Source organism: Xiphias gladius, chromosome 18 (assembly GCF_016859285.1).
Source record: "Xiphias gladius isolate SHS-SW01 ecotype Sanya breed wild chromosome 18, ASM1685928v1, whole genome shotgun sequence".
NCBI lineage: Eukaryota > Metazoa > Chordata > Actinopteri > Istiophoriformes > Xiphiidae > Xiphias > Xiphias gladius.
Window position 1 is genome coordinate 20284189 of NC_053417.1, and position 15318 is coordinate 20299506.

At 39.7% G+C, this 15318-nt stretch overlaps 2 protein-coding genes across 9 annotated transcripts; both read right to left on the reverse strand.

The window, feature by feature from the left end:
- LOC120804534 (5-aminolevulinate synthase, nonspecific, mitochondrial-like) lies at positions 1-5372 on the reverse strand. 3 transcript variants are annotated; one of them, XM_040154034.1, is made up of 11 exons: positions 5216-5372; positions 3690-3895; positions 3362-3538; positions 3053-3184; positions 2733-2952; positions 2438-2622; positions 2140-2319; positions 1604-1768; positions 1240-1508; positions 690-852; positions 1-259 (listed from the first exon to the last, which is right to left on the reverse strand). In XM_040154034.1, the coding sequence occupies exons 2-11, from the start codon at positions 3877-3879 to the stop codon at positions 99-101; spliced, it is 1842 nt and encodes a 613-aa protein (XP_040009968.1). In that variant the 5' UTR covers positions 3880-3895; positions 5216-5372; the 3' UTR covers positions 1-98. The 3 variants fall into 3 exon arrangements, with proteins under 3 accessions (XP_040009968.1, XP_040009969.1, XP_040009970.1); XM_040154035.1 differs by lacking the exon at positions 5216-5372 and adding an exon at positions 4936-5029; XM_040154036.1 differs by lacking the exons at positions 1-259; positions 690-852 and adding an exon at positions 853-965.
- A 2305-nt stretch (positions 5373-7677) lies between these two features.
- On the reverse strand, positions 7678-14702 carry spo11 (SPO11 initiator of meiotic double stranded breaks). Of its 6 annotated transcripts, none has more exons than XM_040153225.1 (13): positions 14338-14702; positions 13140-13250; positions 12245-12333; positions 11778-11844; positions 11574-11682; positions 11132-11218; positions 10551-10587; positions 10252-10361; positions 10013-10112; positions 9581-9618; positions 9125-9201; positions 8602-8713; positions 7678-7994 (listed from the first exon to the last, which is right to left on the reverse strand). In XM_040153225.1, exons 1-13 carry the CDS (start codon positions 14448-14450, stop codon positions 7875-7877), a joined length of 1170 nt encoding a protein of 389 aa, XP_040009159.1. In that variant the 5' UTR covers positions 14451-14702; the 3' UTR covers positions 7678-7874. The 6 variants fall into 6 exon arrangements, with proteins under 6 accessions (XP_040009159.1, XP_040009160.1, XP_040009162.1 ...); XM_040153226.1 differs by having other exon boundaries at positions 10252-10355; positions 13140-13253; XM_040153228.1 differs by having other exon boundaries at positions 14304-14702.
- Positions 14703-15318: the final 616 nt, after the last annotated feature.

A 15318-nucleotide genomic window follows, 5' to 3' on the forward strand; every position in this document is an offset into this window, starting at 1 on the left:
TTTATTGGTGACATAGAACATTTTACATGCAGTGATATATTTAATATAAATAAATTAAACAGCTTAAATGGAACTCAGATTTAGTGTATGACTTGATATCAGGCCACAGCTGATATCATGTGACTGAGGCCTGTGAAATAGGACTTCTCCCTCTCGCTCATCAGCTCGAAGTGAAGAGGCTGCTGGCAGAAGTTGCACTCCGCTGAGGAGTGCGGCCTCAGCTCTAAACCCACCTCTGTCCACGTCTTCACCAGCCGTTCTGTGGAGATGAAGCCCAACACACACAGGTGAGGATACAACCATCATTGCCATAAATTATGGATGTTGGAAATGCCTAAAAGCAAGTCAAAATTTATCAGTATATGATAATAGTGATAAACAGTATACTGGGGTTTGGAAAAAAAAACCTCTCCTTGCACTTACCAGACGTCTGTGTTACAATTTTAGCCCGCCAAGAATTTTTTCTTAAGCAGGGTCAAAAACCTGAAGAGACTGTAACTCATGCATTTCATCATCTTTGTTAATAATGATGAAGTTGATTTTAATTATAACTACATTTAGTCCCCTATTCCTTCAAATGAAGATTTTACATTGCCCGTGCATTTTATATACCAAGGATTGCTTCACCCAGCGAAAAAGTACTTTATAAGGCAGGGTACGTGGGATAAGCACATTTATGGTGCACATACCAACAAAGTACTCCATCATCTGCGGAGTGTGGTGCGGTGTGGGGGCGATGCGCAGGAGCTCCTCTCCTTTAGCCACAGTGGGGTAGTTGATTGCCTGGACGTAGATGTTGTAACGAGACATCATGATATCACAGATCTCAGTGTTCTTCTCTGCATCTGCAACCTTCCAAACAGATAGACCATGTGTCAGATTCCCGCTTCAAAGTGTCCGTAAACATGACATCTTTCGGTCAATACACCAAGCACCAAATGGACAGCCACGGTAGCAGGGGTCGCCTGGAGGTTACAGAAAAACTGTCCAGTTAGTGGTCAGTCCCTCCACCAGCATCAGTAATGGAGAGCATGTTATATCTAGACCTGCTAAGTCAAAGGCAACCGGGCTTACTGTAGATCCAAAGATACACTCAGTTTATTAGGTACACATTCACGAGGATTTATTGAAGAACTGTTGTATTTGACTGTATTAGTCTTAGCTAAGTGTACCTAATAAAATACCACGACCTGGACAGCGGGGAATTTTGACAGACAGATAAATTTTTTATTTTCTTACTCGGACAGGAATAATGTGGCTTGGGCAGTGGACAACCGGAAGGCCCGAGTCCATCAGCATCTGTCGGAGCAGCTTGACGCTCCTCTGATGTTTCCTCCTGAGCATCTGGCCCTCTTCACTTTTCAGGATCTTGATGGATTCCTTTGCCCCTGCGAGCAGCATGGGGGGCAGGGAAGTGGTGAAGATGAAGCCTGCAGCGTAGGAGCGTACTGTGTCCACCAGAGCGCTGGTGCTGGCGATGTAACCGCCCACGCAGCCGAATGCCTTGCCTGGAAACCAAGCCTATAACAAGTCAGAGAGGCACATATGCAACAGACAAGAATGTTATGAAATGTTTCCCATCATGAGTGAGACTTTTACTTACCAAGGGTACCAGAGATGATGTCCATCTTGTGCATGACTCTGTCTCTGTCCCCGATCCCTCCTCCTCTGGGCCCATACAACCCCACAGCATGCACTTCATCCACAAAGGTAAGAGCACCAAACTCGTGGGCAACGTTACACATTTCTTCTAGTGGACATACAGCCCCTGTAGAGAGCACAGCGTTCATTAGATTATCTTCATTTTTATGACTTCTGATCAAAATTAAAATACAAATCTTTTTTTAAATCTTTATATATAATTACATGTAGGGTTGTGATGCTTGCTTTGTAATGCATTTTTATTGTTAGCTTAGGAAAATCTTCCTTTTTAATTAAAATTTTTGTGTATACACAATCATTTACACACTTTTTAGTAAATTAGATAACAGACAATAACACTGAATGCTATAAAATCCTTGATGTCCTCATTTTCCTTCTACAATGTATTAAAACATATATGTTAGGAATAAATAAATAATAAGAACCCTATACCCTATTAAATAAGCTGATACTTCAGTGGCAGGGCTGTGTACTTACCGTCCATTGAATGCACTGTCTCAAATGCAACAATCTTTGGAGTTGATGGATCAGACTTCTCAAGCAGTTCTTGTAAGTGGCTGACGTCATTGTGACGGAAAATAAACTTCTTGACCCCACTGTTTCTTATACCCTGAATCATTGAGGCATGGTTGCCAGCGTCAGAGTAGATTTCACAGCCTAGAGGGGTAAACAAAAGACAGAACATGTTAACCCTTAAAATGCCGGCTATAAATTTCAATCTAAGACAGATTCAATTCCATCGCGTTAAAATATTTCCAACCTCTATCTAATGTACCTGGTAGCATTTTTGCCAGAGTAAACAGTGTGGAGTCATTGGCTACAAAGCAAGAGGTGAACAGCAGTGCAGCATCCTTGCTGTGCAGGTCAGCTAGCTCCTGTTCAAGTTCCACGTGGAATTTGCTCGTCCCTGAAATGTTTCGTGTGCCTCCTGCACCAGTACCATGCTTTCGTACAGTCTCGCTTGAAGGAAGAAAAAGGTAAAGAGTTTACTTTGTTGAAACCAGCTTCGTTTCGTATTTGACGACACTAACTGGGGTTATTAGCGATCGATGACTTCTGAGCCTACTTACATGGTGGCCTGGGTGACTCTGGGGTGACGGCTCATGCCAAGGTAGTCGTTGCTGCACCACACAGACACGTCCCTCTTTGCATGAAAAGACTCTGAGTAGTCATCGGCCATTGGGAACGAGGAGGCCCGCCTGTTCACTGTCTTAAAAACCCTGTACGAATGATCTGTCTTCTTGCTTTCAATCTTCTTTTCAAAAAACTTGTCGTACTGGAAGGTGCCAACTGATGGAGGGAAATGAGCGGAGGGTTTTATAAGCCTCAAAAAATCTCATATACCTTTTGTGAATTATTGCTCGTTGGGATAAATCCAAGGCTTCCTTACCTTCAGGCAGATGTTCCTTTAACAGGTGAGACACTGTGGAAGATACTGGTATCAAAAGGCTTTGCGGTGTCCCTGTGTTGGCTTTGTCTGCCTCGATAAGATCCGAAACCGATAAATCCACACCGGTTTTCCCTGATCAAAATAAGGGGCACACTGTTAATAATCTCTAACTCTATCCATGACATTCCTTTGCTGTGCACTTTAAATATCATTAGAGTGTGTATGCTTAAAACAGTGACCTTTCACAATTTACATAACTGACTTACTGTACAGTTATCCAATTATGGGTGTGGCTGTGCAATTGCTTACCTGTGCAGAAAGAATGCATCTCCCGGACGTCCTCCTGTAGCTCCATGCTTGCCTCTCTTACTACCCTGTTGTTTTTCTGCATCATCTCTGCAGCCAGGAAAGGGCATTTAGAGCCTCCAGCCTGGGCAGCAGGTGGCAAGGTGCGTCCTGGAGGCGACTTGACCTCATGCTTTTTACCTACAGAACACAGGATTAAATTTCTAAATTATAACCAGTCTATAAAATTTAAAAAAAAGGATCATGTGCATTTAAAGAACCATTAATTGTATTGGGCTAACAGTTAATCATATGTAATAGGGTGCATTATCATGTTCGCCTCACAACTGACCATCGGTTGTTGATGCGCCTTTGGACACAGAAGTTGAAGAGGACAGAGCTCTGGCCAGAGGTCTGGAGGCCAGGTTCATCATCACAGGGCACTTTTGGGCATAGCTCACCAGTGACGACTTCCCAGCCAGCTGCAGGTAAACACTGGGAACAACGGTAAGGAAAGGGCACCGACGGATCACTGCGTCCATAGGAGATACTCTTGACCTAAATGGGAAGGGGGAGGGCATTAAAAATGTGTCAAGATAGTTTTCCCGTGAATTTTCAAGGCTTCAACTACAGATATTCCATAAAGTTCAGATATGGGAATACAAGCTGCTCCCGGCTCCTTTTGACAAACATTATTAAACAACAAATAAAGACAGATATCATGGGCAGTGTGATAAAGAAACTTAACTGAATAAATAATCCAATTAAAAAGGTACCACTTCAATGTGAAGAGATTTAGCTGTTCTTGTAGCATTTAAGAATATCTTCTACCAAAATTGATCCCATAAAAATGTCGCCTTTATCTGCCTTTCTCTCAGATGTCACCTAGTGCCACCCAGTAAATTTATACCTGAACACATCCCAGTCCACCTTGGTGTAACAGATCAAAAATGCCTTGCGAAACATGACTGATTCCACACTAATCTATGACCAGTGAGAGAGAATGTTATGTTCGGAGCCCGAGAGACTGCTTTCATTCGCTCTGCTCTATGGTCAGCTGTCGTTGACAAGCGGAAAAGGGAAGGCCTCTCAAGGACCAGTCCTCCTACTACGGCTGCATGGTCTTGCCTGAGACGGAGGGGAAAAGGAGCCATCTGGCTGCCACTGATGAAAAAGACGCATTGACTGCAACAGACTCAGCCCACACCATCCCATATATTACAAAACAGGGGCCTGGTCTCTGGTGCAGGTCATGAAATCATAAAAAGATCATAAAAAGTCAAAATTTAGTGCCATGTATTCTGGTCTCTCCTCTGTACTGTCAAAGTTACCAATGAATGAATAATAACTGACCTTGACCCAGAATTAACTAATAAGATCACAGAAAAAAAAACAGCAGCTCTCAGATCTAGATGGAAGCCGAACTTAACTTTACACAACTTTCATTTACTATACAGTGTTTCACTCATTCCAATAATTATTATCACAGCATCGACAATGTTATCAATTAAACCACGATTTAATTTGAAAACTGGCATTAACAGACAGAATTTTTAATAGAGCCGAAAACAACTGTATCCAGCTGCTTTTAAACTCACTTATTCTCTGCTGGCTTTTAGTCGAGACTGATACGGCAACATCTTAAAGTTGCAAGATGAAGGAAGAAATTCACATCGGAAATGAAAAGGTTTTTCGTTTTTTTTTTTTTTTAAAAAAAAAGATCAGTTTGAATCAATATCAGCTCATCAAGCCATGGAAAAAAAATTGATGGCAGAAAAAAAGGAAAGAGAAAACAGTATAGTAGCTAATCTCCAACCAGCTGTAGAGGAGAATGGACCGCATGCTATACTCTCTCATACAGTGCCTGTCTTTACCCACCTGGATGATCTTTTCTTTTTCTTTTTTTTTTAATTGTAACGGTGCTCGGTCTCGCGTCCCTCGGTCCCTTCGTAGACTCGTCCGCTTTCCGGTTGAAAACTCCAGCCGCTGAAATTACAACACTTTCGGTCACTGCGGTGACGTAGCGGCAGCATGTTGCACAAGCGCAGAGCCACGCCCCCCACCGACGGTTACGTAATAAGACTGCCAAAGATCGTCTAGGCAAACAGGAAGCACCCTACGTTTATTAAAACGCAGCACATGAACCGCCTCTGAACACGTTTTTCCACAGTGACAGAGCAGCGAAGTTTAGCTGTGATTTAAACTCTCACGTCTTTAGTGTTACCAAAGTTGCCCACCCCATTTAGCCTTCAAGATGCTATTTACAATGTCGAGATGAGTAACACAAGTAATGGAATAATTAATAAGTACTGTACTTCAGTACAAATTTCAGGAAATTATACTTTTTTTTCCATTTCATGCCACTTATAATCCACAACAATTCAGACAAAAATATAGTACTTTTTACTCCACTGCATTTATTTGAAAGCCGTTACTTTACCAAGCAGTGCCAATTGTTTTTACTAAGCGTAATGCACTGTTAGAGATTACTGACCGACAGCATACAAAGTAGTAAAAATTAGGAGTGACGCTTTATTTTAAAGGTTCTGTTATTTCCTAGTAATTTTATAGGAATCTCCTGGAAAAGAAACGTATGTTTGATTGGTTGTGTTGGGTTTATAAAGAGTCACTGATCTGCAGAGAAACATCCAGGAAGGAAGCACTAAAAACTTTTCTGAATGACTAGAAGACTATCTAGGTATCACTAACAGTCCATTGTGATTAATTAACTAGAAGTGTACCCATTGAGCAGTTTGTCCATGTTACTCATTATTTACTATGCGATGGGAACTGTAAAATAAAGTCTTACTAAAATAGCTACATCTCAACCCTCTACAATAGTAAAATGCTACTTGCACATCTATGCATTAGCTGCAGTATATAAGTGTTTCACTCAAAGGGGTCATTTTTCTGTATTGCTTTTGGTACTCAAAGCATACGTTGATAACACTAACACACTTTTATTCAAGTTACATTTTGGATGCAGGACTTTTACTTGTAAATGAGTTATTCTACAGTGTGGTATTGCTACTTTCACTTAAGAATATAAATCCTTCCTCCCCCACCGAGTAGCACAAAAATACTGAAAATTTCCCTACTATATTAAGCACATTTGCTCAAGCCCAGATACTGTTATGTACAATTTTGAGCTACTTTAGATGAGTATTTCCATTTTTGCTATTTTATACTTCCATTCCCACTATGAATATTAAACTTTTTACACCACTACATTTATGTCACAGTTATTGTCACTAACTAGTTCTGAGATTATGATTTGACCATGACTTGATTATGACCATGACATTGCTAGAGATTAAATCACCATAAGGTACAAAAAGCAGTTAACATTTGCTCAAGCTCGACCAACCACAACATAAAAGTACTTCTTACATGCATCAATAATTCAATGGCATAATAATATAACACTGACAAGGGTAATCCTCTGTAATTACCAGGTTACTTTTACTTTTAATACCCTAAGTACATTTTGATGCAGGCTTTATCCTTGTTACGACAGATAATGAAAGATAACGTGGTATTTCTACTTAAGTAAACAACTGGTATGGATTAAGTTTTTAAACCTATAATTCGTTTTTTTAGGGTTCTCTACCCACTTTTTTCTCTTTATTTACTCAGAACAATTTGATTTCTTGATCTTATAAACATTTAAAGTTTCTTTAAGTTCTAATATTTCATTATATATATAAAGCTTTTTTTATGGTACCATTAAGTATTGTTTTGTGATCTAACCTAACACTAACCTAACCTTATATTTGTACTGTTAAAGTTTGGCTAAAGCAAGTAAATATATGCAAATAAATGAGACCTGGAATAGTTAGAAGCGGCTCTGCTCATCACAAGACCACAAAACCTTTTACCTATGCAATGTTTTGTTTTCTTTTATCCCAAATGTGTCTGTAATGATGATTTACCAACATCAAAAAGACAGATCTGATAGTGTGGGCTCTTTACCTCTTTCTTCACTAATGACATTGCCCCATTCTCCACATTTAATGCACACTGTCTCCACCTGCTGGAGAACAGATTATATAAAGGACAGCAGCATGACCTTTGATTTGTTTTACATAAATGAATGAACAGCCTCACAGATACACCAGTTCCAAACCACTAAAATCAACCTCCTCAACTGCTCACTTGTAATCTTTGCGCCAAGCATGCATTGTGGTGTTCAGTGGCTGAAAAGCATGTACAACAATGATGAAACAATTGTAGAGTAATGAAAATGTCTGACATTGTGTTTTTCAGGACTATAAATTACGAACAACAAAGACATAAACGCCAAAACCATGCTCTGACTTGTCAATGGGATTACAAGATTTTTAATGATATAGTTAGAAGACAAACACACCCCCATTGAAAAACATGCAAACATTACAAACTAAACAAATGCAAATGAATTTTTAATTTTTTTTTCTGAAAAGGTTAGATAAGACATTTTTACATAGAGGATCTTTCTTTAGTTTTGCAACATGCTTCAGCAGTTCATTTTTACTTTCACTAGGTGGCAGCATTGTGCTCATACCCAGCCTCCATAATGCAGCTTGTTGGGCAGGTAAATGCTGGTGAGGAAATCGGGAGCCATGGCTGCCAAGGACTGTATTTCAGCCTTGACCCTAGTCTGCTGCATCAGTTCCATCTACAACAAGAGCAGACACGCAATTTTAAGGGGTATGAAGGAGGAAGCCTTGCAAACAAGCATAAATCATCAGCCTCCTCAACAGAGTGGCTACTCTGTGTCCTCTGTACCAGCGAGCGAAGAGTCCTCTCACACACATTCCTCTGCCATGTGTCACATGAGCAAAATGTTAAAACTGTTTAAACCTCTGAGGAAGAACACTTTTTTTCCTTTTGAGAAAAGAGCAGGGAGCTTTATACCAACATTTTATCAAATAGGCCCACGGAGGGTGACCGTGGTAGGCTGGGTTGTGCGAAGTTATCCTTTTTACGGAGATAGTTAGAAAGTCACATTGTTCATCCAATTAAGTCAAATGTTTTTTAGTGCTTCAATGGGACAAAATTTAAAAAACAAATGACAAAGGAAAAAATGTCAAGTATTTGAGATCTCTGAGATGGAAACAGAATAAACAATAATTCGGAATCTTTCAATCCCATGACTGCTGTATGTTACTCAAAGTGACATGTTTCAGTTACTTTCCTTCAAAAGACTTATCGAGCTCTCAAACACAAATTCCTGTGCAACTCATGGGCACTTTCCTCTCTCTCTTTCCCTTCTTTTCTCTCACCTCTTTCTGCCAGTCTGGTTGGCTGGTTAAGTACGGCCTTTTAAGGAGGCTACTGAGTTTGCTTTCATCTCTCTTGGTGAGGGGGATCAGGGCATCCTCGGGAACCCGCAACCTGAAGAATGTAATGTTGATTTTACCACATGTGACCAAATTCATTTCCTGAAAATGACAGCAGGCAGGAGGCAGTTCTGTTGATGGCAGTCGTCCCTACAGTTCATTTCCTCCCATTTTCGCTAGATTTTCACTGAAGAGTTATTATATGTATGTTTAGTGGGAAACAGAAGAGGAAGAACTGTACAGACTACAATTACATATATGTCAAAAAGCCTTTATGGCCTAAATTTGTTCAAGGGGACATATACTTAAAACTCAATATGCTCTCAGACACAGTTCCTTGAAGGAAAAAAAAAAAGTGAGGGCAACAGCAACAGAAACCAAAACAAACAATCTAAATGTCCCCAGAATACAATCCCAAATAGAGGCAGGAGGAGGAAGTAGGAAGTAGCGAATGTTGAGTCCAAACCTCTGGAGGTCAGAGGGGAGGAGGCCTAGCCACATAACGCTGGGGACGGTCAGGCTGCGGGCCTCAAACGACATGGCCTTTGGAAAAACCCATGCACACACAAACACAAACACACACGCCCAGTCACACACACAGACACACGTCATGCTTATACGCACAGTATATCTCAAGTAAACACACGGATCAACAGCACCACACCTGCATAATTTGGTTATACCCAGCACATGTTCACGATGAAGTTAATGAACACAAGGATGATTACACAAACATCGCAGCGATCAACAAAGACATTGCCACACAATGATTCAACATTTTCACCCCATACCATGTTAGTTTAAATACTCTGAGATGGATGTTTGGAGAGGGGCATAATTGCATATGGCTGACAGAGAGAGACCGAACAGGCCCCATCGGATAATATACGTTACAGGAATAACTGGCATTGGCGGGACTCACCACTGATCCGTACTTGTAGATGCACATGATCTCAATGCCTGAGAAAATGAGAAGGAAGAGGGAGAGGGAGCGACACGCTGCAATCACCAACATACCAGAGCAATTATCCTCTAAGATGTGTAACGGAGCTTGGAACAAAGCAAAGCATTACATATGTGTCTCGCCATTCATTGGGAAAAGGGTTAGAGGTATGGAGAGTGGTGGAAATAGAGTCATCCCACCTGGACAAGACCACACCAACAGAAATAATAGCCTGACTACTCAGTATGACGTATCGGACAGGTGCTAACATCTGCTGGCTTAGTGGGACATGCAACCCTAATGTGTGTGTGCGGAGATGAAAGGAGATTCAAGTGTTGTTAAATTGTGTGGAAATATGTTAGGTATGTGCGAGGGGTAAAGCTGGTTTTCAGTCAGACAGATGATGTGTACCGTGAGGGTCAGCATCCACAAGAGCAAAGATGGGGATGTGCAGCGTGTCCCAAAGCTTCCTCACCATCAACCTGCTGTTCACATCTGGCACGCCTTTACCCTGATGCAAACAAACACATCTGTTATGTATACAGAACACCGACACTGCCTTCTCTGACAAGAGACAACATTAAAATTAATATGAATCAAGTCACATTTACAAAATCACCCCAAAATTGTAGGGAAAAAAAGAAACCCACTGTGATTATGATGCAAGGACAGAGCTTTGTGCAGAAATCATCATCCAGCAGTCTCTGGAAAGTTGCGTCCTTCTCGACTATCATGACAAATTTTGCAGATGATACAATATCGGAACATGGTGAAGGAAAACAAAGACCTTGCAACGATACGGTCGTTTCTGCTCACAGAAAGAGATACTGTCTATATAGAATATAATTAGATTCTCAGAAGGATCCAAGAGTGTCTAAAAGGGAAGACACATCCATAAACAAATAGTAGGTGAAATGGCTACAATTCTCAAACGCCTTACAAAGGATACTTCTAATCCCACCAATGTTTGACGAAACTGCAACAGCCTAAAACAAAACAGACATAAAAATTGGTTCAACCAGTAAAAGATGTCTGTCATTGAAATGCATTCCTATCAAATGCAAGCTTACTACTGTTGCTTTAGTTGACTGTAAGGTACCCAGGAGAGATGTTTGACACCTCATGCTGCCTTTTAGAGCAACATTTGCATATTGTTTGTATCACATGTTCTACCAGCACATGCAGCAGAGATACACATTTCTGAGGACTGTACACAGTCTATAGCTGTTGCCAGTAATGTGCAATAAACCATGACAATGTGGCATTAAACAAGTTTTGAAATTAAAAAAAAAACGCTTTGAAAATGTTTTAAAATATAGGAAATGTATTCATGTGTGTTGTTGGGCCCTATGGATGAAGGCAATGTATTGTGGTGAATCACATTATATAAATAGGACTGTTTTGTTTTATTTCTACAATGAAAGCTCATCAGGATATCTTTAAGGTAAAGTTGATGTAATGTTTCTCAGTATAGTAACATCAACACTGTTTCAGTCATTGGGGCCGCTGGTGTCTGCTAACAAGACTTACAGCGGAGCTGGAGTGGCAGTCAATCCTTGTACCATCCTCCTCCATGTAACGCAGATCACCTGCGATTAATCCCTTGGACGAGGCAAACTGGCGACGTAAATATTACGCACACTTAAGTTGATGCATTCTCATATTAGCACATACATACAGCATGTACACATACTTCTGACACTGCCTCTGAGTTCAACTTTTTTCAATTTCTGTTTGATCAGAAGAACCATATTTTTTCTCCACAGGTGTTTCCTGGGATATGAAGCAGAGCAAAATGCTTAGAATACCGCACTAAACTAACAGATTTCATCTGTTGAACCTGAACTAATAATAACAAAGCATATCCAAATGAATTTTGCTTCGAGCTTTCAATGTCTGATGTGCGTGTTTTCTACCACAGTCGCATTATACGTAAATTGTTTCTCACATTAACATGGACGTGCATACTTACCACATGAAGTGATCTGCGGGGAACTTTTAGCATGCAGGAGATATCATCCACAATACTGTCAACAGTTGTCTGTGAACCAAACAGCTGTGTATTGTTGTAATAAATGTCTCTGTGGAAACAATATGTAAATAATCATGAGCTTATGAAAGAAAAAAAATCTAGCGTTAGTGGTCACTTGTGAATTGGTAGTGAATTCACAACAACCTTTTCGTAGCATATGAGTTGCTCTGCACAAGTCTGAAGATGACTGAGAGAATCTTCAGAATTTGCGCTTTAAACAGAGAAACAAATAAAAAAAATAACTTTCTCACAAACATTAAACATCATACTCACTATATTGAGTCTTCTATCACATTTTTAAAGGGCTGGAGTGAAAAAAAACAAACCACTCTGTTCTTAATTAGGATATCCATGTGGTAAACCAATCTTTAAAAACCTCTTTCAACATGTTCTGTCTCTGCCAATTTGTCACCTAAAACTAAGCCTGACTTTTATTGCCATTTGTGCAGTTGATGCATATGTTCACAATGAATATAAATGGAAGCCACATGAAGTACAGTACAACTGCAGAGGTTTTTTGATTCAAAGGAATGTTGGTTGTCAAGAACAGCAAAGTCATATATGAAGCGAAATGAGAAAATAAACCAACTGAGGTGTGAGTATCTTCTCACCAAACTTAGTGACAGATGAAGGACAGTCGCTCCTAATGGTGCTGACAGAACTTCCTGAACTCATCTGAAGCCCGATGGCACTGTCAAAACTTAAGTGGGAAGTAATGAGAGAAAACTTCAATGGAAGTTCAAGTGGAAAAGAAGGGAAGAAAAGAGGCCATTCAAGAAATCTGCACAGCTTGTATGTGCTACATTTACTACATTTATAAATCAGCTCCCACCTGTGAGCCATCTAAAATTCCCCACACCTCGAGGGCTACCTATGAGAATACCTCCCCCATACTTCACCGTCCTGATTCTTCTGTGAAACCTTTGGTGCTCAATCTGTGGGATTCTCACATTTGAAAGGGCTAAGTCAGAATGTGCTTTAAGCTGCGGCAAGGTTTGATCCAAACAAGACCAGACAGTCTGCTTTGTTCAGAGCATAAGGTCTCTGCAGCCGAGTCACATTAAAGCCCCTTGCAAATTTGTGTTTGTGTGTGCGTATGTGTGTGTGTGTGTGTAGAACACTGCTTTTCAATTCTTTATCACGCTGTCATCTTTTGAGCTCAGGAAGTTATTTCATCTTCAAAGTTGCAAGTTTTCATTTTTTTGGCTGCCCGTGCAGTGTGCTTAAAACATCCCTTACACAAATTCAGACAGAGCTCAAGTGTGTATTTCCTCTTTAAGGAAATTAAACAGCAATTAGATCATCTTGTGTGGGCTGACCTCCCACCAAAAGACCTATGTAGGTAAATGTTTATTTATTTTTTTACACAACATGACTGCTTGTGTTTATCTTTTAAAGGTCAGACAGCTTACGCAGATCCCAGAGTTGGTGTGTAAAATGACTTCAGTGTTCAAGGTGGGGATGAAAACTTTTCATGCTCACACAGGCGTGTTTAAATCAAGTTACCTAACGTTGGCCCAGCTGGATCTGTTGGGCAGTGCCAGGACAGGAGCCTCATCTTTTGACAGACTGGTCACTATTCCTAGGATTATGTTCTCAATACGGGTCAAAATTTCCCTGCTGGAAATAAAGATACAATGATGATGGCAATATATCAAAAACATGAATAATGCATGACGGTTATTTTCGATGTGAATGCCGAAAATGATAGTGAAAATACCGTAGCTGCCAAAAACACAGGGGTTGCTTTTGACTAATCCAGTTAATGAAACACCAAACAAATCAAGGTACTTGTCTATATTTATTGCCATAAAGCAGTCCTGGTCATTGATTTATAACATTGCCCACAATGGTCTAATACATCCAGAGATATGACAGGGATAGCCACCATACCCACCATACCCACACCATCATACTGTTTTAAATATCTTTGACGGACAAATGTATTTTGTCTCATGACCGGTGCATTGTTTCAGTCTTGCTTGTTTACAAAACAACTGTGGAGTACAGTGTAAAAAGTAATTGCTGATCATATCTACCCTTCATTTACTTCACTTTAGAGTCATTATATATGACATGAATTATTGCTCCCCTGTTTTACCAGATTAACTGTTACTTTGAACAGTTTTTATGTTTATGCATCAAAATTTGCAAGCTAAAAGTCAAACCTCCTGAGATGATTATCTACTGTATGTCAACAATCAATCTCATCTATTACTTTAGCTGAATGTACCAACAAAAAAGATGCATTTAAGACATGTTGTATTTAAAGATTTAAGATTTCCTCCAATTTATTTTGCTTTTACCATCCCAGTGTGTTTGTATTTTGTTCATTACTTGCTGACCCTAATTGATATTGTATCCTAAAGAGCCTAATCTGATTTTGTTTTCAGCATAAGGTTAGCATAGGTCTAGATTAAGGTTTGTTTGTGCAGGATGTACAGCTAGCTAGCTAACTAGCTATAATCGGTAACAACATAACAAAAACGCACATAGCTACAGTGCATAGTAAAACTGGCTAAACTAGACTGTGACAAACTTATCCATCATTACACCTAGCTACATTGCAGTTGGGCAAGGGAAATACCAACTGCATTAAATTGCCATTTTGCTGCTGGAGAGCCGTATAAGGACGGCTAACAAGCTAACCTCAACCCAGTGTAACATCACCTCTTGCAGCTGGAGCAGGTGAGTGTGAATTTACCCGCTGATTTCTTCTTCCACACGCCGGCCATCTGTCAGGACTTCGCCATTGTTCAGCAGCTGAGCTCGGAGTCGATCGATTTCAGAAAACGGTTCTGCTGCTCGGGATCCCATCGCGTTATTTATCGTTAACCACTGTGTTATTTACCTACACCACGTTCCCGCCTAAGGATTTTGTTGCTCGGCTGACCGATTGGCTGCGTGTCCGGATGGAAGAATTTACCTTGCCATGTTGTTTTGGGCTTGAAGGGACCGTAGAAACTGAACAGCAGTGTGTTTACTTCCACTATATTTACACGTTAACACAATATTCACATTTATGATTATGCATAAATGTAGCCTCTCCAGTATTTCTAAATGGGATTCAGGTGGAAAAAGCCAGTCTATAGACTAGCCCCAGTTTGTTCCTATGAGTAAGTACAGTGCTTTGTACAATTTTGAGTACTTTTACTTTAGTATTTACATATTCTGCCACTTAATACTACGTGTTACATACTTCAGTAACTATAAATTCTTACATATCAGAAAGACTAATTGATGGGTGCATCTCTGACTGTAAATAAATAGAATGATGCACACTGAGATCATTTTAAATGTATATTTACATTAACTCAAGTAACAATTTTAATGCCTTTTACATTTTTAATCAACTTAAGGGTAAGGGTAACTGTATATATATACTGTATGTATATGTATATATATATATATATATATATATATATATATATATATATATATATTCTGCACTACGTGCATACAGTATATACTCTCTCTCTCTCTCTCCCTACACACATATATATAAATATATGTGTGTGTGTATATATATATATATATATACACACACACACACACACACACACTATACAGTATATAAAATACAATCTAAAATAAAATGTGATAGCACACTAAAACAGGAGTTCTGAATAATGAGTACTTTCAGTTTTGATGCTGTAAGTAAACTTTGAATGCAGGACTTTTTACT

Coding starts and splice junctions, on each gene's coding strand:
- LOC120804534 (XM_040154034.1), bottom strand. CDS start 3,879: ATGGACGCAGTGATCCGTCGGTGCCCTTTCCTTACCGTTGTTCCCAGT. Junction 2,623..2,732: donor AGAGTCACCCAGGCCACCAT/GTAAGTAGGCTC, acceptor TCTTCCTTCAAG/CGAGACTGTACGAAAGCATG. Junction 260..689: donor GATGATGGAGTACTTTGTTG/GTATGTGCACCA, acceptor TCATCTCCACAG/AACGGCTGGTGAAGACGTGG.
- spo11 (XM_040153224.1), bottom strand. CDS start 14,450: ATGGGATCCCGAGCAGCAGAACCGTTTTCTGAAATCGATCGACTCCGA. Junction 11,845..12,244: donor TTCATCTGTCACTAAGTTTG/GTGAGAAGATAC, acceptor CTCTGTTTAAAG/CGCAAATTCTGAAGATTCTC. Junction 8,714..9,124: donor CTCCCCTCTGACCTCCAGAG/GTTTGGACTCAA, acceptor TACATTCTTCAG/GTTGCGGGTTCCCGAGGATG.